The following is a 21,235-nucleotide window of genomic DNA, read 5'->3' as shown; positions in this document are numbered from 1 at the left end:
AAGGTCAAATGTCATATGCTGGTCGAAGATGATGACATGCTATCTAACTTTGGAGCATTATTTAGCCTCTTTCCTTTTAAAACAGAGCCTCTGAAAGACAGTGAGGAGTGGAAGATGGAAGGATAATGTGGTTGGCCAATCTGATTTCCCTCCTGGACACTCCCCTGCATTATATAATTAAATTTAATATCTGTTTCATGATACTAGTCAAAGTTTAAAAGAAGATGGCCTAGAATTATTTATTATATCTTTTTCAGAACGTCTGAACTGTTTAACAATAATTTCTGTAATATTTAATTGGTACTCGGTATTTGCAAGTACCCCAAAAAAAGAGGTATCCGTTCCGCCCTAATCTTCCAGTACAACCTCTGTGTGCGTCGCAGTAAACGTATCTTCACCTTGTCGAACAGGGCGATGTACAGCGAGAAGCCGAAGCGATCTCTCAGGTTGATCTTTTCCGCTAGAGCGTTGCAGAGCTCACTGGCGGTGGTGGCCGAGTCCGCCAGGAGAGTCTTGGTGGTGCCGTCCATGAACGTTACCGGAAGCATGATCGGCTTCTTGGATTTAGTGGCCTGAAAAAGATTCAGATTCAAAAAGTGCTTAATAACACAAAAATAGTGAAATACAGAAATACGCATCTTAGGATTGTTGAAGGAATCATGATCAGTGTAAACAGTCACATGACGGTTCAACAGAGTAAATCACACCTCAAACATCCAACACAATGTCAGGATATAACAGACAAACAGACAAACAGAGAAATAAAACCTCCTAATATTACAGTTTTCAGTTCATCCAGGCAAGAAGACGCATGACATTTTCCTTTTTTATGTTTGTTTTTGCCCTGATTAAGACTTGCAAAGCTATTTTAAAGACAGATATTAGATATTAAAGCGTTTTTAAATCACTACCTTCTAATATAAACTAGTAGGCGCCAGAGGGACACCTTTATTCACACCTGAGCAGCCCTCCATGTAGTTTGTATTAAAAGTTGTGTTGGTTCTGCTGTGTACAGTTTTTATGATAATTTGTAGAGTTTCTACAGGTTCAGTAGTTCAATTTAAGACTTTTTAAGATGTTTAAATATCTCATAGAATTAAATTTAGTATCAGTTTCAGTACATAACAATAATTTCTGAAGTATTTAATAAATCTAACGTGAAATAAGCAGCAACAAATGCATGAATGGATCCAACTGATTACAAACTATTAAAGTTTTTTTTTGCTAAAATCCACAAAAATCCTCTGTTTAAAATACTTTTAGTTTGTAGGATAACGTCTCCTGACAAAAAGAAACATTTCATAACACTTGAAGGAACCGAATTCACTGCTCTTTTAATTCTTTCAGTACCTGTAATTCCAACCAAGACGGCGGCTGGGTTCTTGTGCGGTTCACAAATGTCCTCCTCAATCTTTCCTCGCAATATGGAGCATAACCAGGGGGACCGTTGATTAGAAATGTCCTTAAATACTGACAACAGAGGGAAACAGGAGGAAGGGTAAATAAATAAAAATAAATCATCAAAGTTGATCAAAGCTTTGATCAGAGGCTTTTCTTACTTTGACAAACTTCTCAGAGGGGGCGAAGCAGCCGACGCAGAGCGACAGCAGGATCCACCCTCGAGCGTGGCTGCTCTTGGACGGATTCTGAGTGAGCTGTTTGCAGATCTGACAGTAGATTTCATCCCTGAGACGGAAAAACAACAACAGCTGAACAAAACCAGATCAAAACACAGAAGAAAAATTATATTTTGGTGATAAAACTGGGTTTTATTTTTAAGTTTTACAAGGCTACAAGGTAGATTTATTCATAATTTCAGGGTTGTATAAGGAGATTCATTTGTAGTTCTCTTTATGTTACTCAAAAAACAAACATTATATACAATTATTATATGTAGTAGATGGGTGAATAAATACTATAATACTGTCAGCATCATGTTAGAAAGTAAAAAACAAAGTGCAGCAGAACCAGAACTATTATCTTTTTTAATTCTGTGCAGTTTTCTGTCAGAACCCACCGCCTACATTACCCACAATCCAACTTGATCGGTGCGTTATGCAAGTAGCGGCTAATGTAGCATCGAGAGATGAGGAGACCAAGGTCTGGCGAGCTCACTCCTTTCTAACTTATCATTTTAAAACTTCTTTGAAGTCTTCAGCTCCGAACCGAGTGACATCCCTTGAGGCAATTTAATCAGACACACAGTCAAAAAAAAAAGGCTTTAAAGAACTTTTTTGTGTATGTTCTATAAAAAATACCTTGTAGCACAGAACTGGACCTGACAGCCATATTACTTTGATTTATTGGGGAAAAATTGGGAATTTGTTTGAGATAAAGATCTTATTAAATAGCAAATATAAAAATTTAACAGGTTTTTTTAAATTGTTATTGTATTTAGTCCACACATTCATGCTCCACAGATTATTATACTTTTATACTATTATACCACCCTCAAGTCCTTTTCTTTAGCTCCATCCTCAGGAAAAACTCACAAAAGTAAAAAATCTTTAAAGAGTTTATAACTGACTGAACCCAGAGCGCTCATAAACTAGACTAGACTTTGTGTTGACATTAAAGGAAGTTCAGGAACTAAAAGTACACTTTGTAGGTCACCTGAGAGCGGGCCGTAAGATGCCGTTGCCGATGATGAAGTGAAGTTTCTCCAGGTTGGAGGTGGGTCGGTCCTCCAGCATGCTGTTGCCCTGGAGCCCGTAGTCAACCTCTGTCAACCGCCTGGTCACCTGCAACACACATCAACCAGGTGTCATCCACATCTGTAACTTTATATTGTAAACTGGATTTATTTTAAACCGGTTGTTAACCAGCGATCTTTGGGTTGCAGGGTTGAGCCCCAAAAATGAAATATTAGGACGAGAGGTTCTGATGTTGAGACTAAAAAGGTTCAGAGGTGGTTAATTCGTGTGATGTTTATAAAGCTTAATATCAAAAAGTTCCCAAATAGTTTAAAAAAGAGCAATATAAAGACAGAGAAGGGACAACAGGAGGACTTTTGACTGATTCCTGTGATCTGACTCCACACAAGTAAAAACAATATTAGAGCTTTTATGAGTGTGTTTTGTTCCATGATGCCCAAATGTTGTTTAAAGGTGGCAGCGTTGCGAAGTGGGAGGTTTGATTTAAGGCGCCCCTGGTTTAGGAAGTATAAACCACATAAATTTTCCCGATAGAAAACGTTATGTGATTCACAGCTGAAGCACTCAAATCATCAGTGTGTTAGAAAATATGTGGTTCTTTGATAAAAAAGGTATAAACCAGTTTGAAACTCGTAGCCTCACAAGAAAAGACCACACGAGATATGGGGAGATGGTGATAACATTTAAAAGAAGGTTTGAGTCTCACCTCCTCAGTGATCTTTGATTTCCTCTTCAGGGTGAGAGACACAAGTTTATGTCTGACGCTGTTCCTCTTCTGGCTTTCTATGGAGCTGTTCTGTAGACACAAACACGGAGCGACGATGACGTTAACGGTTTGTTAATTAACAGATCTGAGCAACGATCTGACCCCTTCAGCATCGTCTCACCTCTCCCTCCACCTGCAGTTCCTGCAGCTCCCTCTTGTAGGTCCTCTTGCCGAGGGTTTCGTAGATCTTGGTCATGACCGGGATCTTCTCGCTGCCGTCGTTGATGACCAGCTGGCATTTTGGCTCCGGGAGGTCTCCCATGAACCTCAACACGGTGATCCACACGGCTAACGCAGCCTGGAGGACGAGACAGGATGTTTAAATGAGTAAACTGTCAGTTATAATGTGTTTTTTCTTAGCAGGCACACTTAAAGGCTCAGTAAGAGTCCAGCATTTTTACTGATTATTTGTATTTATTTATCGGCTTTTATTGCATCTGAATCAACTTAAAAAATGAGACCCTGAATTTCTCAGTTCCCAGTGGATTGATTAATATATGTTTCTATGTCAGGATGTCTCACCAGCTGGTCTCCTTCGTCCTCGTGGAACAGTAACGGTTGTTTTAGAGGTCGTCTGATGTACGTGTGAGTGGAAACACCCTGGAAGTAAGTGGCCGCAAACTTGGAGAACTTGTACTCGGACAAATCCTCATCCTCCTCGTCAGGCAACGGCGGAGCTTCGTTCATCACCTCTTCTTCGGCTTCCTCGCCGTGAGGAGTGTTCTCCAAGTCCTGAGCAGCGGGAAAAAAATAACACACAGAGACAAGAAATACATCAAATTTTGCAACAAGTCACACAGTTATCAACTAGATAATCAATCTAACTATCTAACTATCAATCTAGCAGCTAAAGACAGTTGATGAAGACCAATGTTGCTCTGGTGGACATGGAAACAGGAAATATTTGATGTTTTTTATTCTTATTTACTTGCTCTTACTCATTCAATTGTTTTATTAATTGTCATTTAACTGCCTTGTTTGTTTTTTTTTACCTTTGTGCAGCACTTTGTAACATTGTTATAAAAAGTGCTCTATAAATAAGGTTTATTATTATTACAGTTAAAGGATCGCGAAAATCACACAATTTATCTTGTGTGAATGTCTGTAAAAATGTATCCATCCAATATTAATAAACATTTCACTAAAAAATACAAACTCATGTTGCCTCATCCTCAGAGCTGTGCTGCTAACGTGGCTAAAAATTAAATTACTTTAACTTTAACAAAAAACCACAAACACATACTTCAAACCCAGCTGGTGCTTGTCCGTCCTGGTTGGGCAACGGCCCCGAGTTCCCCAGGAAACCAAACATGCGGTCGACCATATCCGAGTGATCCACGGGCTGCTCCTTCTCCCTCTCCATCTGCTCCAGCAGCTCCTTCTTCCTCCTCGCCTCCTCCTTCTCCTCCCTATCCCTCTCCTCCTGCTGCTGGGCCAGTTGGATGAGCCTCTCCTGGTGTTTCCTCTCGGCCTCCAGCTTGGCCCGCCGAGCCGTCATCTGGTTTCGCAGCTGCTCCTCCTCAGCCAGGCGCTGGCGCTCGGCTTCCTGGCGATGCTGCAGCTGTGAGGGGAGGTGAGGGAGGAAACAGAGGGTGGGAAAAGGGTTCACAAAGGCAGGTAGGGTGTGATACTGGTTAGCATTTTATTCTTTTATGTCAGCTTTTGACTCGTTAAACAAACTAGAGCAGAGGAACTGAAGGGAAACAGCTTTTTCTTATTGTAATTCTAAGAAATGCACAACAAAGAATATAAACTATTCTTTAAAAGCTGAGCACAAAATACTAAAACTTTTATCACTATTCAGTGTTTTAAAGGGGGCTTCCAGTTAGTGCTACAGCAGAATAAATCTAAACCTCTACACGCTAACATGACAAGCAACCAATGTAACAGCAGCTCTGGTCCGGACTCGAGCTGCTCGGCTCCACAAAGAGCTCACCCACTTAACTTCCTCCTTGTCGGGGTCGCTGGAGCCGTGGCATTGCTCAGGATATATTATTTCATAGCTCTACAAGAAGCTGTTTATACCAAGTTGATGACAAACTGAGATTAAACAAATATTCACCAAAACAGATAATTTATTCAACATTCTTTCAGGACAAGAAGAGAGAAAGAAATGTGCAACAGCAGCAGATAAAAAATAAAATAAAATAAAAACATGCTTAAAAGCTCACAAACATTTCAAATATTTCACAAACAGAACAGGTTTATTATAAAATGTATAAAAGAAGGTTTTATGGTGACATATTTTAGGCTAAGATCACAGGTCTCTTTTTATAAAATTGTTACTGATAACAGTTCGTTATACAGAGTGATCGATCGGCCACGTGTGCGTTGATATAAAAGTAGGTAGGGTAGTTTATTTTACTAGTCAGTGCAACACCATGAGGGCGAGAGCTGGAAAAGGTCACAAAATCACATCTTATTTAACCCTGAGGATTTTATATGGATTAAAACACAATCCACCAGACCATGACCCATCGGCATCAAGCACATTGCATTAGCAGGAAGTCTGATACAGAAACGGCATTGAGAATCAGTGAGATTTTCAGATTAAAATACCCCGTACCGACTCCGAATTTAATCAACATCGTGGCACCAGGCTAGAAATCTCACACAGAGGCAGGTCAGAACGGGATCTGACACCACGGACTCGGGCTGGGCGACTGGACGAATATATGGGCCATCGCTGGTTGTTTATTTTAGCAGATTTTTGGGCCAGTTTTTGCTAATTAAATGGTCTGACTTCAAAGAACGAGTGAGAGTTTATTTCCACTAGTTTGACAACAGGGAATACAGTTACAAGGTGATTCACAGAGGCTCCAACCAAGACTGTAACTCCAGGGAAGATGGGGACACAGCAGGGACAGCCCCAAACCGGAGAGACATGAAGCGGGTAGAGGAGCGAGGGAGGTCGGGGGAATCAGAGAGGCAGAATTTTTTCAGGTCTAACTCTGTCAGACAGAAGAGTTAGACCTGAAAGATCACCTAACAAGGTCTTAGTTCGTGAGAGAGAGAAACTTGAATTCAGACGCTGTACGGTTGTAGTTTTCTGTTTAATGCAGAAAGACTGGTGTTTTTCTTTTCCTTTCTCCACATTTAGTGAGTTTATTGTGTTTATTAAAGCTATTAGAGCTTGTTGTTCAAAGTAAACTCGCTGCAACTACTGGATATATATAAATAAATCGCCAATTGCTGATTGTTGAAAAATGTTAACATATCACACAACCCTACCAGGGACGACAAGAAGTACGTGTTGGAAGTGGAGAAACACGCCGCTTTGTATCCCTTTTAAGGATAAAACACACAAGTCAACAACATCGGGCAGGCAAGACGCTCTGAAATTCTCTCGGTGGGAGTCATAAAGCCGAGCCCGGTGGGATTTCAGTGTAATTAGAGATCTTTTTTTAACCATCGGAGAGAGCAAGGCTACCTGTTGTGCTCCTGTTTCAAGTCTTTACGCTAAGCTAAACAGCCGTTGCTTCATACAGATATGAGAGTGGCATTGAACTTCTCTCAGCAGGAAAACAAAATGTCAAACTATTGTTTTAAGGTTTAAAACAGTAGTGATGAGATATCCCACAAAACCTCCGACAGTATCGAATCACGGCATTCAATGAACAGATATAATAAGGCTTTACAGTTTCTTTTAGCCCACTCAGATACGTGACACAGTCTCTTTCCCTTACTGCCATTAACACCAATGGCCATGTCTCTCTGGCACGTCAGCAACACGACAAATGTAGCAGTAGTAAATATAATGACTGTTTACCTCTGCCCTGAGCCTCTGGCAGAGGCGTCTGGCTATCATGCCCCTGGTGTAGGCCTGAAGGGTCAACACGGCACGGAGACGGCGCCAAAATGTCCGCCGGATGAGGAAGCCACGACAACGGGCTTGCATGAGAGTAACGCGGAGGCGAGTCGTCCGGTAGCTTCTGTAGTGCTTCCTCGACCTGTAGACAGCCTGCAGGCGCAAGAAGCCAGACTGCATCTGCAGGAGAGAGAGGAAGTGTTTTTAAAGGGGATATTAGATTATTAATTCCACTTGTGCTGCTCATATTAACATCACAAAGGGAGTTAAATGGGGAAAACATTCATATTTAAAGGAAAAACGATGCATTAAAAGGTGTAAAAGGACTCACAATTTGGTAATTCTTCCTGCATCGATAACCTCTCCAGGCCTTCTGGATAACAATCACAGCACTCTTCAGTCTGAGGAAGTTAGTCCTACAAAGAGGAGACAGAAAGGAGCAAACTCACAAACTCAAAACAGCCCCTGACGTCCTGAAAGTGAAATTATTCAATTATATTTAACATGTAGAGTTCTTTACCTCTCTTTAAGTCCACGCACAGCCTTCTGGATGAGGATGACCTTGTCAGTAATGGCCTTGTCCCTCTCGATCTCCAGCTGCATGTCGTGGTGATCCTGGTGGGAAACAAGCAGCCAATAAAAGAGGTAAAGAGGAGGTTTATATATATTCATTTTATTACCTTAATCAATATTCATTAAAATAAAGACGACCATCTGTTTGGAACAATCTTCTTCCATCACTACAGTCAATATCTACATTATGTTTATTCAAAAAACATCTAAAAAAGGCCTTTAATTAGCAAAGATAACGTGTTAATTTGGTAAAATAATACATTTCTATCAATATTGCTGCTATTACTGCTTGAATGTTGTATTACACAATCTCTTTTTAAATCCATTTTTGGCTAAATAAATAAACTAAACTAAGGGTCTTAAGGTGGCTTTCTGACCTTGAGGCACTGTGTTAAAATCTTTTTAAGATCCCCTCCAGACAGATTACAACATGTACAAATAATCAGCTTGGAACAATAATGTCTGATATGTTTTTTCGGCTAAATAAAATTGTATAATTTCCACATTAAAATCCCTATAAAGTCACAATCTACTTCCTTCTAGCTCATTAATAGCTCATAGCTCAGCATCATACAGAATATATAAACATGCAGATTTTGTTCATGTCCCCATACTTCACTGTAAAGTCCAGTCTCAGTGTTTGTGCACTACCGGCTTCAAGTTTCTACATCACACTTATAAGTTTCATGCTGACGTTCACAACCTGTTTTTAAAGCTTTACATCTTTAGTAATAATGACTGAAGCTGGGAATGAGAGCCACAGAAGGAAGCTGGAAAGTTTTAAGAGACAGATTAACACTCTGGTTTTTGTTTCTTTCATTGGATCTGATTTAACTGTCAATAAATTGATGCCATCAAAAATGTATTTGGATCAGACCAAAGTATCTGTTGAACTGTTGGATACACGTTTCCATTTCCTTTGGCCAAGAGGCTGCAGAAACACTGAAAACAACTAAAAACCTCCAGGACTCAAAACAACAAAAACAACCTTTAGGAAGATCTTGGTCTTTCCAATCTGCCAGTCGTCGTGTTTCCCCAGCCGGGCCAGGACTATCTGCCGGCAGGTCCCTCGTAGGTCTTCCTGGAAGGAGAGAGAACCACGTAGAAGTGACGACTCCTGGACCAGTAATGGCTGTTAAACAGACGCTCATCACAAACAGTATGATGTATGAGAAATGTCGCAATCAGCTGATACTTAGATATAATAGATATTCATCAAACAAACATGTTTTCAAAACATTAGAGGTGAATGATGCTTCCTGGCTGATATCTGAAGGCCGACACTAGTTAAATTAATCTATAAATGAACTGGTCTAGCTGTCGGGTTCTTGTGCCATTTCCATTCCCTGGTTTAAAACAAGGAATATCTTATTTTAAAAGCAAAAGTAATTTTAATTTTAAGCTGCTAAAGCATCACCACAGACATGTTTAAACATAAGTATAATTATTGTGAAGTTGCTCATCAGGCATATAAACATAAAGCTGCCAGAGAATACGTCAGGTTTTATGGAAAATTTTGTTTTCTCGTTAGCAATCATAGCAACATTGGTGTCAGACAGAGCCTACATTTTCTATTTGTTTCCTTAAATTAGAGTTAGGAGTTCGTTAGTTATCAGAGCTTAGCATAAAGACTGGAAGCAGGTAGAGACAGTTAGCGTTTCAAACATACATCTACCTATCCCTCTAAAGCTCCCTAATCATACAGAACAGAACAGAACAGAACAGAAATAGAGAAACAACTATTTGTTGTTTAAGAGTAACGTGGTTGACAACCGGAGGCACCGACTATAAGCAGGTTTGCACCGGTAAAAACAGCAAATAACTCCCAATAAAACCATAAACTGACACTTCTGTGTGTCTATAACCAAACGGTTTTAATTAGTGAGCTTTAACGGTGTTGGCAAGCTTATCTTTAACAAAGCCAGGCTAGCTATTTCCACCTGCCCTAACCCTAACCCAAATAAACTTCTATTCAACTTAAACTAATTGAGGCATCAGCACAAATCTGAGTAAGCTAAGTAGAAATATATGTGTTTGTGTAGTTTGGGTGAACTGACCCTTTAATCTAGTTACTTTAAACAGGTTTAATCGGGACTGAAGAAGATAATAGAGCTGTAACAGATGGCAGTGGTTGTGTGTTTGACCTGTATGTGAGCAGGTTTGATGCCAGGCATGAGTACTCGGTAACGCTCCACAAACTCGGCAAACGTGTATCTGATGGGATAACCGGCCCGCCTGATCCTGATGGTCTCCATCATGCCGGAGTATCGCAGCTGACGGACACACAGCGCTCTGTCGAATAACTGAGAAACAGAGAGAGAGAGAAATTAAAAGCAGAGGTTACAAAAGCTGAATATGAATATGAAGGTACAGCAGGTTAACTTAGCTTAGCACAAAGACTGGAAACAGAGGGAAACAGCGAGCCTTCACAAGAGACTTCGGCTGAATGTGTCCAAGCTGCAAACTTTACGATTTAGGCCTCCGCTAACTTGAATTGAGATAAAACGTGCAGCTCTTCTAGACTTTCCAAATGTTATCGAACAAATTCTGATTGTGAAATTAGTAATTTTGTGCACAGTTCACAGTGAACGTTTATCAGGCTTGGGCGCATGTTGCAAAGAAATTGTGGTAGAAATGTCAATTTTGCTTATTTTTTTGGTATAATTTAATAGAAAAGGAGTCCAACTTTTTACAGGGAGAATAAAATCACAAGTATTTTGATTCAGACAATTCAGAAATGCACTCAGAGGATCCACCATGTAGCTCCTGGTCGGTAATAACAAACATTTTAGGGATGCAAGATCACCTTGAACCTGATATACAAACAGGGTAAAAGTATTTAGTGAAGAATACGCAGACACACATAAAACTTTGTCTCACCAGAGGTTTTTTGAGCTCGTTGGGTTTTATACAGCGAACGAAGAACGGCTGACACACACTGAGCGTCCTCATCAGCATCTCCAGGGAACGTTTGAACTGACTGCTCAGAGTCGGAGAGCGCTTCCTCGTCTCGACGCCCTGCAAACAAATAATGGAAACGTGTCCACAACCAGATACCAGATACAGTAACTGAGTCAGAGGATAATTAGCTATAATTCCATCATGCTAACAATAATTTGTCTTTATGAGACAACATGTTTCCTTTCTCGTCTTACAAGACACTGAAACTACATCTTAAGTCTCATCAGTTTAACAACTTTCTTTTGTTTTTACCCACAAATTATTTTGTCTTGTTGCTTTAATTAAAATGCAAAATGTATTATTTGTTGGCAGTTGTAGTCGTAACACAAAACGTGTTAAAAGTCCTCTCCAGTCTCCAGACATTAAAACAAGGTAACATTTTCATATTTAGTTTTTTAAAAATATTAAAAATTGAGGAATAAACATTGAAATCTCTGTATTAAAAGTGCTGTAAAATAAAAAGTTACCCAGCAGCTACTGTAGGACAGGTTACACAGCAATCAGGAATAGTGTAATTAACAGAAATTCTCCGTTATTGGAATTCAAAGAAATGCTGAGTCATATCAGCCCGGTCTCAAACAACCAAAATAACTAAAACCAGATGAAAGCTACTTAGTTTGTGGCTTTTTTTTAGGGTGTGGTGAAAAAGGATTTTAAGAGACACCTCGAGACAAAACACGTCTCTTTAGTCAGCAAAGACTGATCGCTTAGAGGCGAGTGAAAAACAGAATCAATCACTCTGTCAAATACTGAAGCTCAGGGTCAGTAGGAGCACAAAGAGGAGCCATTTATTTCACAGATTATCTCATCTAGTATCAGGATGTTGTGAAAGTTTTTTTTATACACCTTACTGCAGCTTTAAAGGTTCAGTGTGTAACATTCAGGAGGATTTGTTGGCAGAAATTTAATATGATATTCATAAGTGTGTTTTTATTAGTGTATAATCACCTGAATATGAGAATTGTTATGTTTTTGTGACCTTAGAATGAGACGTTTTTTATGTACATGGCGCCCTACAGTAACCCAGAATGGACAAAACAAATGCTGGCTGTAGATTTTGTGTTTTTTTCACAGCCTCCGTCGTTACAGATGTGAGCGGTGTTCAGTTAGTTGCAAATCTGAAACGTCACCGCTAGATGTCGCTAAATCCTACACACTGGTCCAGTAAAATGGTAAAACACACGGGGTGCACACACACACACACACACACACAAACACACACGATGATTACTACTGCACACAAACAAACAAACAAACAAACAAACAAAACAGGAAACAAAACAAAATCTCTGACAGCTCACTGTAATCCTCTCAGTGAATCCAAACAGAAAACCTGACAGGACTCTGAACGTTACAGAAACCACACAAGGGTTTTTTGCCTTCACATGACGAGCAGGACGAGGACTGAGCGTCAGAGAGTTTGCAGGTTAATTCGTCATTAACTTGCTAAAATCTTATCAAATAAAACACACTTCTCTCTGGTTTCTGCTACAACAAACTGCACACCTGTAGGATAAAAAGAAGAGCTTAAGGAAAGGAGGAAAGGGGGGATGCTGCTATCTGCAGGTACACTGAGGATATTCTGGATTTGTGGGTTTTTTTTTAAATTTGTTTAAGAACACACACACACACACACACACACACACACACACACACGTGTTGCTAAAAGCCGTTGATTACCTTGGGAGTGGGGGTGCTGGGCTGCTGATAACCACACAGAAACTGATGTCAGCGGGAAAAGACAGAGGAAATAGAGAAGAGACAGCAGAGTGAGAGGAAGGGGGTCTGCCGTTAGTAAAAAGCCGAGACATCGTGAGGAGAAAAGCTAAAAGGGAGGCAAAAGTCACCGGTGACATTATCACGTGAAGACACCTTTAAAAAAAAGTCATAATGGAGGCAAAAAATATTAGTCCACCATTACAGATATTAATGCAAAAAATCTAAAAAAAAGAGGTATTTACAGGATTTGTTGCTCTCACCATGGCGACGTCAGCCTGGAAGATCTGCTTGATGAACTTGTTCTTGGACGAGTGGACGAGCTGGATGATGTCGGTGTGGAGGCTGTCGCGGTTTTTCTCCAGGAACCCTGAAAGGGGAGGAAGATAAAAGAGACACAAACGAAAGCAGGAGCTGTTAACAGGAAGTCATAACGGACGAACACATGGAATCCTACGGCTCTGACAGGGTTCCTGCTCTCTTTTGAGAAATCAATTTCCAGTAGTTTTTCTTGACGATACAGGACAATGAGGGGCTAAAATTAGAGATGCATGATAAATTATCGGCTGATATTTCTAATAAATATTAAATAATCCATCTTTGCTCGCCACATCTCAGCCTCTTACTATCAGGTGTGAAAAAACGACTTATTTTTAAAAATACAATAATGGGAAATTATCAGTTATCTTATTGGTATCTGCTGTGAGAAGCAGGTAATTATCACTTATCGGCTGAAATAAAATCCATATTGTGCATCCTTGGCTAAACTACAATAAAAATAGATAATTTCCAGGGTATTTGGTCTTTATAATGAATTGCCAGATGTTTCCAGGTCTGGAAAACCAGTCTCTAATTTTCTAGAATAACAATTGAATTACTTTTCTTCACAGAAATTAACAAATTTCTGAGATAAATCGGCCTACTGTGTATATTTTTAATGTTTCTTACAGCCTTAAAAAACCAAGAAGGCCTCACGACCCTCCTGTGAAGCTTTGTCGACCCCTAGTGGGCATCCCGACCTCCATGTTAGGAACCAGTGGTCTAAGAGACAGGTTGATGGATGTGAATGAAGAAACTTGACTACTTTTTTCCCACACAGAAAAAAGAGAAATCAGGAATTAATAAGGGAATCAACAAAGAATCGGACTAGTAACCAGTATCGATGATAACAGCGGTGTGTTCGGGTCGACCATATTTTGGATTCGGGCTGTTTTCTCACATTTAATCAGACCTTTATTTTACCAGGATCCTCCAGAGAAGAGGGAGATAAGAAGGCTCATAAAATAAAGCATGAAAACATGGACGAGGCTAATGAAACCCAAACAAACCTCTGGTCTCGTAATGCACCACGCCAGCAAAGTGTTGGATACCAAACTGGGTTTCGTAGCTGTTTTTAGGACGGATGTAGTTGGAGTTGAGCTTGTGCTGTGAGTTGAGCTTATACAGCATTGTAGCATCAGTTCCCTGATAAAAAGACAAAGAAACAATTAGAAAGAAAAGCAGAATACTGGTACATCTGTTAACTTCTTATAGTGAATTATAGCTACTTTAAATGATTCCTCTAAGTGGCCGAACACACTCCCTTTGTATTGTACCTTAGGGAACTTGCTCTCTTCGTCAATGAGGGAGATGATGTTCATGGGTTTGTTGGCGATCATGTCCAGGGCGTCCTGGTTGTCGGTGAACTCGATGTGCTGCCAGCTGATGTCCTCCAGGTTGTACTCCTCCTGCTCCAGTTTGAAGACGTGGCGAACAAAGAACTGCTGCAGGTTCTCGTTGGCGAAGTTGATGCAAAGCTGTTCGAAACTAAGAGAGAAAAATCAAGAAGAATGAAGAAGGAAGTGACACTCAAATAAGATGTTTCTACGTGAGATAAATGGATCAATAATGACGGTTTCTACTTAAACAAAGTGTAAATCACCTGTTGACGATGAAGTTCTCGAAACCGAAGATGTCCAACAACCCGATCGACCTGCGAATGAGGTTGCTCTCGCAGGAAGGTGGTCTGAATATGGCCGCGTTGATCTTATCCACAATCCAGACGAACAGCCGCCCGTAGATCCCCTGGAAGAGGAAACTCAGTAAGACGCTGGCTATATGGACGCCAGCAAATACCTCATCAACTGTCTATATTCATGTTCCCCAGAGGATGAATCCTAATGACTTTTGGTGAATCTCTGACTTTTCTTCTAGCGCCACCATGAGGACTATTTTATTGAACTATCTCAACAACTATTGAATGTATTGACACCCTGATCTTTCTTCTGAAGGCATCATCTGCTCAAAAATGTAATTTCGTTCCATACTTAATAGCTAGCTTATGAGCCTGTTAAACTAACACGCTGAAAATTGATTGTCAATGATTATACACTTAAAATAAAACATAAATCTCAACTTTGAAACTTAGAATAACAATCTGAGTCTGTCAGTAGCAAAAACAAGCACTTTTAGTGGACGTTGTTTGACATTTTGGCCCGTTTTGCAAATATTTTCTCATCTAACTCGATAGATTAAGAGTTTATTTCGACCAAACGAGCATTGGTGATTGTTGGACGGACTAAAAGATGATTTTGGTGAGTTTTATTTTGTTTCTGTCCAGTTAACTGTGTTTTATGATTAGCTGCAAGGTAAAATTAGTGTTTTTTTTCAATGGAGTCTGGTGAGCCATAAGCCTATTGTTTCAGTCTGAAATGCTGCTGTTTGTGTGCATCATCTAATGGCAAAATAATTTTATATTTAAACCCTTATTAAAAATCTGAAAATGTCTCTGATTCCATATTTTGATTGTCTTTCTGTATTTGTTGTGTTACCTTTACGAAGGCGTCCCTGACATCCAGGCCTTGTTCCACACTGAGAGGCGTGGCGACACTTTCACCGCGTGTGATCAGGGTTCGTGTGGTCAAACACACCATCACGTCCTTGGGCTCCACCTGCAGTGCACAACAAGCAACGTTAGAAAAATAAGGACACATTAATACGAGTGTAGAGACTGACCGATATGAGTTTGAGACTGATTTTAGAAGGAAATTCACCTGATTAGAGAACATGAAAATAGACCGATTCTGCACTGATATGATTATACAGAAGGCTGCTTTCCTAAACAAATAACTTTATTAAAGAATATTTGAGTTAAATATTACACATAAATAACATGTTAAATCATTTAACATATATCAATATGACAAGGTATACAGTGCTGGATAAATGCACATTATACATCATTCGTGAATGTTAAGAGCCACATTAAAGAGGATTTTTAACTGACTCCAATTTAAAGCAGATTCACTATGTGCTTCTATTTTCTAAGACTGAACTGAACACAGACATAAAACTGGATTTTAAGCAGGTGATTCTGATATATTTGGTATAATTTGGTCGACACACACCTCCATGAGTGAAGCAGCAGTGACCAGGTCAGGAGATCTCACAACCACACAGGCGTCCAGGTTGTCATACGTACGAGCTGTAAGGGGAAACAAAAAAGGAGACTATATATATCTCTTAAGACTATATCATAGACACAATACATAACAACCCGCTCGTGGGGAAGTTTATCGTACCCTCGAAGCGCAGGTTGCCCATGTGCAGGATGGCAGCCAGCAGCTTGGAGATCTCCCAGCTCTCAGTCTCCGTGAACATGAGGACCTTCATGGCTGATAGGATGCTGGAGTAATCCCTCAGATCGTCACGACCGTCGCACGCCGTGCAGTTACCCTGCAAGGTTAAAGACGCAGAGATTAGCTAGTGGAGGGGCTCTAGTGAGAGGAAGTAGCTCTGTTTTTCTGCATTATCCCATTTAAATCAATCTAAAATAAGAACTATAATAGCTTAAGCGTTCGTTCTTTTTGCAGCAGAAAGCTAAGGTTTCTCTGGGTGATGCGAGGTGCTGCAGCTGATTGGTGCGGATAGAGAAGAGCGCAGTAGCTATAAAATCACAGTAAGAATTAGCTAACATCTCAAAAAATATGGAACTGTAAACTGAAAACAGGTCCAATTTTTGTATTTTTTTCATTATTTTGGTTTATTGACTTATACAACTTTTTAGCTCAGGTTGTACAGATTTTAGGGATATGAATCATTTCAAGATACTCAAAGAAATTATGTCACAATAAGCAAAAATACCGATGTAGGCGCTGGCGGACCATTTCTGTTGCAGAATTCAAAGGGTTAACCTGACGTACATTTTCCATTTACTGAGTCTTCATCTTCTTGGATATGAACTAAATATCTTTGGATTTTGAACTGTTGGTCAGTTTGGCTTTTGGGATATCATGAATAATTTTTTACAACTATTTTCCTTCATTTTATGGAACAGTTTATAATATGTAACATTTCCAAATTATTATTATTATTCTGAATTTTCTTCAAAAATAAGTGTTTTTATGAGAAAGAAACAAGCAAGTATCATCAGCAAACAGTAACACAAACGTAGATAAAGATGCACATTAACTGCGAAATGTGGTTGAAAATGCTGGAAAAAAGCTAGTATTTATTAAGAAAATACAATGTTTAGGACAGATAAGGTCCACGAGTTTATCTATTAATGGATAAATTGGATAAAGTGAATAAAAAAGTAAGTATGTTTGTTAATATAACATACCACACTGGAGTTAGATGCTAATGTATCCAGATCTCAGTGGTAATAGAAGCTCAATAATCAATCAATACACACAGTATGAACGGTCTGTCACACAACCACAGACTCACCATGGTGAGGTAGGAGTAGTCTGTGGCAAGGCCGAGGCCCAGCTTGGCCTTCATCTCCGGGGCCATCCCCTTCAGCATACAGTAAAACACATGGTAGTTCCTCTCATCTGAAGCCTGGAGGAAATAACAAAATAATCAATTTATTAACACAGGAATTACCTGCATGTGTTACTGTTAGTATTCACTATATTGTTATTGTATGTTGTATTATTATCATAGTCTATATCTACTGTACATGTATGTATATGGGGGATAAAACAGCATGAGCACTGGATTGTTTACTTTAACAACATTAACATTTAATAAATTGATTCTGACACTTTAATGTAGTTTTAAGCAGATATATACAGTTAATGTACTTGTCAACAACTATGACTCATCTGTGGAGGATGCTGTATAAACAGATACAAATGAAATATGTCTCTACAGAAGTTTTAAGAAGTAATACTGCAAAATAAACACTATTATTGTAACACTATTTTAGCACCTTATGAATTATGAACTTATGAAGTTCTTATAAATGATAAAAACAAGGAGTAAAAGTTAGTGCTTCAAGACATAAGGAATATTATTGGTGACAATCTATATTTGCAATAGTCCCAAACAAATGCACCACTTACTCCAAAAACTACATTGATAAGGTGTGTTATTAAAAAATAAAACTGTGTATTTGTGACCTGTTTCTAAAGATTTCATCAGACAGGATACGAAAGTACCGACTGCCGCTCTGTTAATGACACTCTTTTTAATAAAGTCCTTTAAACTTTCATCCACTTTACAACAAGCTACAAGACACCAGTCTGATTAAATGATGTATTACACTATAATCTAAAATCACAACAGTACATGTAATGTCATATTCTTTTACTGTTGAATGGATCAGAGTTGTATAAATCTGATCCGGTGCCTCACCTGTCGACACACACGGGACTTCTCCAGCAGGTACTGCTCTATCTTGGCTCCTTCGATGGCCCCTCGCTTGTTGAAGTGGATGTCGATATACTTCCCAAAGCGACTGGAGTTGTCGTTGCGGATGGTCTTGGCGTTGCCAAAGGCTGAATGAGTACAGTGAGGTGATGGGAATCATTGAGTAGACTCACAACCCCCTAACTAAGTGAGTTTATATATATAGTGATATTTTATATTATATATATTATATGTATAACAATAACAGAACAGAACAGCTGTACATTTAACCCAAATATTAAACAAACATTAAACAATAACTGTAGGAAGTTTGGTGTAAAACAAGCGATTTCGATGAATTTTAAGCAGATTATTTCCTGTGAATATTGATCAGAGATAAGATTTGATTTGTTCAGATGTGTGTGAACATTTGTGTACAAACACTGTGCAGCCGTCTGACCTTCCAGGATGGGCGTGGCCTCCAGGACTTGCTGCTCTATCCAGGAGTGTTGACCACTGATGGCCGCCAGGAACTGCAGAATCAGCTTCGTGCTCTCCGTCTTCCCAGCTCCGGACTCACCGCTGTCACACACAGAAGACAATTGAGGACAATTGGACAAAACGTAAGGAGTATATAATTAAATAAAATTAAATCAAAACAGAAAGTTCAGTTTTAGGTTAATTTATGTCTATAATCTTTATAAACTGTGTCCTCTGGCCATCCAGCTGCCAGAATATAGATAACATAAATACATAATACACTCACAGAAACTACTGCAAGCTTAGTTTAGTGGTGACTAATTTAAAGTTTTTTCTGCCCCCGCGTTAAAGGAAAAATTACACATTTGGGGAAATAAACGTAGTCACTTATAGAGTTAGATTAGTAGATTGATACCATGTATGTACATTAAATATTAAGCAACCATAAGCAGCTGGTTAGTTTAGCTTAGCTTAGCATAAAGACTGGAATCAGGAGGGAACAGCTACCCTGGTTCTGTCCAGTCTGCCTCACAGCCACCTGTAAAGCTCACTGAGGAAAATGGTGGAAGTATAAAAACCAAGTGTAAAATCAACTAATCACCAGTTTACAGGTTGTTTTTTGTATTTCTTTGTTGTTTGTCTGATGACAAAAACAACAGTATAGACAAGCTACAAGACACTGGTCTGATTAAATGATGAATTAAACTAGCCTCTAAAATCATAAGAGTACATTTAATATCATATTCTTTCATTATTGAATATCAAAGCTCCTCAGTTCTCTCATTTTCTCATCTTAGTTTGCAGGAAACCAGCACAAACACGTGAGCCGGTTGGTGGATTTTGTTACATTTGGACTCTCTCTTCTAACTCTTAAGAAAGCAAATCAGGTTATTATTTACAAATATTATCATTCAGCTCAACTGCAATGAAAAAAAAGGCTTAAAAAAATAAAAATATCACATTTAAACTAAATTAAAGTTACTTAAGTCTTACTGCATTAATAATGCTGTAATTTACACACTATGGTTGAAGAATCTGTGACTTAGTTGTTAATAAATCTTCTAATTTCCATCCTAACTGCATGTTCACACACACACACAAACACACACACCTGATGATGCAGCACTGGTCCTTGTTGTTCCGCTGCATGTTGAAGTAACAGTTGTCTGCTATGGCGAATATGTGCGGCGGCAGCTCGCCAATCTTCTTATTGGTGTAGAGGCGGATCTGGTCTGGAGTATAGATGGGGAGCAGCTGGTAGGGATTGACTGCAACCAGGATTGAGCCTGTATATGTCTACAGGAAGCAAACAACAGAGGAGTGGATGATTGAAAACACTCCTCAACTATTATACATTTTAAAGACAATATCTCAAAATCAAAAAGTCCTGTTGAGACTTTTTCAAACTACTGTTGTTATATTTTCCAAATCATACAAGAAGGATGTAGATATGATCTTGTTTAATTTTCCCCTAAGACTTTTATTTTCATTAATTCATTGGCATTCCTGACAATTTCACTCTGATTTGATTGTTTGATTTTTTGAATTTGACTGATTGGAAAATGTATTTCATTTACAAAATGAAGTCAATAGAATCTATTACATTAATCACATGAAACTGAAAGCTACTGAATTAGTTGGAGCAAAGTTAAGTTACTGTAACTGTAACATATGAAAACCAAGAGAAGCCATGAATGAAACAACATTTTTACCCATTTTAAAATCAAGATCATGACTGAAAATATCTCTTCATCTTGTGATATAAACCTTGTGCTCAGTGTGGTATCGATCTTTTCATTTAACTCTCTACAAGAAAGCAAATAAGTGTATTTCTCTGAATCTCAAACTAATTGATAGTAAAAGGGAAGACCTACAGAAACTTGTCCTTGCTTTCATTTCCACCAGGTAACTTCAGCTCATTCAAAATTCTGCTACTAAAGAAGAAGTACTGCTGTTTGTCTTTAAATCTGTCAGTGGTTTAGGACCAACATGTGTCTCTGGTTCTTTTACCACAAACTAAACCCTCTGTGTCTCAGGTCATCAGGTAGCATAATGCTAACAGTTCCTAGAGTCAACACTAAACATGAAGAAGCAGCATTTAGTTACTTTGCACCACGAACCTGCAATAAATTTCAAAAATATAATACTTGCTGTGACTTTGACTACTTCTCCATGGCTTCTCTTACCACACAGTTACAGTCGTGACATGTTAAACACGATAAATACAGAAAAAGAAAAAATGTTAGGGAGGATGCAGCATCGCAAAAAAAAAAGAAAAAACGTGTTAGCAAAGTTTTCTGTTTCATTGTCATACTCACCCTTCCACCACAATTCGTCTACATGGAGAGAGAGAACAAAACAACCAAAAACTATTAGAGAACTACCTCAAGGAATACACACAAGTACAAGTTTTTAGGAGCTTGCCCCTCTGGTCAACTGAGCTGTTAAGCACCAACTACTAGACCACCGTAAGCGTTAATTAATCCTGCGTGGTTCTTAGAATAAAGCTCGTACTCAGGCGTGACGAGGAGCAGCAGCGTGCCACAGATCAGCCTCAGTTTGGAAAGAAGAAGCTGGATCCACTTCCTAAACCAAGTTACCAAAGCAACCTGGTTTTGGGTTATATATAAAAACATCTAAAAGCAAGTAAGCAGTCAGTAATCA

At 39.1% G+C, this 21,235-nt stretch overlaps 1 protein-coding gene across 1 annotated transcript in view; it reads right to left on the bottom strand.

Annotated features, from left to right (window-relative positions):
- myo7ab (myosin VIIAb) overlaps nucleotides 1-21,235 on the bottom strand; it is a 44,865-nt gene that overhangs the window by 14,771 nt on the left and 8,859 nt on the right. Inside the window, exons 4-28 of the mRNA XM_035666787.1 lie at nucleotides 19,683-19,867; nucleotides 18,552-18,673; nucleotides 18,098-18,240; nucleotides 17,186-17,299; nucleotides 16,039-16,192; nucleotides 15,865-15,941; nucleotides 15,289-15,408; nucleotides 14,400-14,542; nucleotides 14,074-14,284; nucleotides 13,807-13,942; nucleotides 12,742-12,848; nucleotides 10,682-10,819; nucleotides 9,946-10,104; nucleotides 8,790-8,882; nucleotides 7,749-7,843; nucleotides 7,560-7,644; nucleotides 7,190-7,408; nucleotides 4,664-4,981; nucleotides 3,943-4,152; nucleotides 3,542-3,718; nucleotides 3,361-3,450; nucleotides 2,614-2,741; nucleotides 1,560-1,686; nucleotides 1,351-1,470; nucleotides 399-572 (exon numbers count right to left, since the gene is read on the bottom strand). Coding sequence (XP_035522680.1) covers nucleotides 399-572; nucleotides 1,351-1,470; nucleotides 1,560-1,686; nucleotides 2,614-2,741; nucleotides 3,361-3,450; nucleotides 3,542-3,718; nucleotides 3,943-4,152; nucleotides 4,664-4,981; nucleotides 7,190-7,408; nucleotides 7,560-7,644; nucleotides 7,749-7,843; nucleotides 8,790-8,882; nucleotides 9,946-10,104; nucleotides 10,682-10,819; nucleotides 12,742-12,848; nucleotides 13,807-13,942; nucleotides 14,074-14,284; nucleotides 14,400-14,542; nucleotides 15,289-15,408; nucleotides 15,865-15,941; nucleotides 16,039-16,192; nucleotides 17,186-17,299; nucleotides 18,098-18,240; nucleotides 18,552-18,673; nucleotides 19,683-19,867 — 3,645 coding nt within the window. The remainder of the gene's footprint in view (nucleotides 1-398; nucleotides 573-1,350; nucleotides 1,471-1,559; nucleotides 1,687-2,613; nucleotides 2,742-3,360; nucleotides 3,451-3,541; nucleotides 3,719-3,942; nucleotides 4,153-4,663; nucleotides 4,982-7,189; nucleotides 7,409-7,559; nucleotides 7,645-7,748; nucleotides 7,844-8,789; nucleotides 8,883-9,945; nucleotides 10,105-10,681; nucleotides 10,820-12,741; nucleotides 12,849-13,806; nucleotides 13,943-14,073; nucleotides 14,285-14,399; nucleotides 14,543-15,288; nucleotides 15,409-15,864; nucleotides 15,942-16,038; nucleotides 16,193-17,185; nucleotides 17,300-18,097; nucleotides 18,241-18,551; nucleotides 18,674-19,682; nucleotides 19,868-21,235) is intronic.

The sequence above is a fragment of the Morone saxatilis genome, unplaced genomic scaffold (genome assembly GCF_004916995.1).
Source record: "Morone saxatilis isolate NCDOM2014 unplaced genomic scaffold, NCSU_SB_2.0 Contig20, whole genome shotgun sequence".
Taxonomy (NCBI): Eukaryota; Metazoa; Chordata; class Actinopteri; family Moronidae; genus Morone; species Morone saxatilis.
The sequence above is the reverse complement of the archived record's forward strand: the minus strand, read 5'-3'. Positions and strand labels throughout refer to the sequence as shown.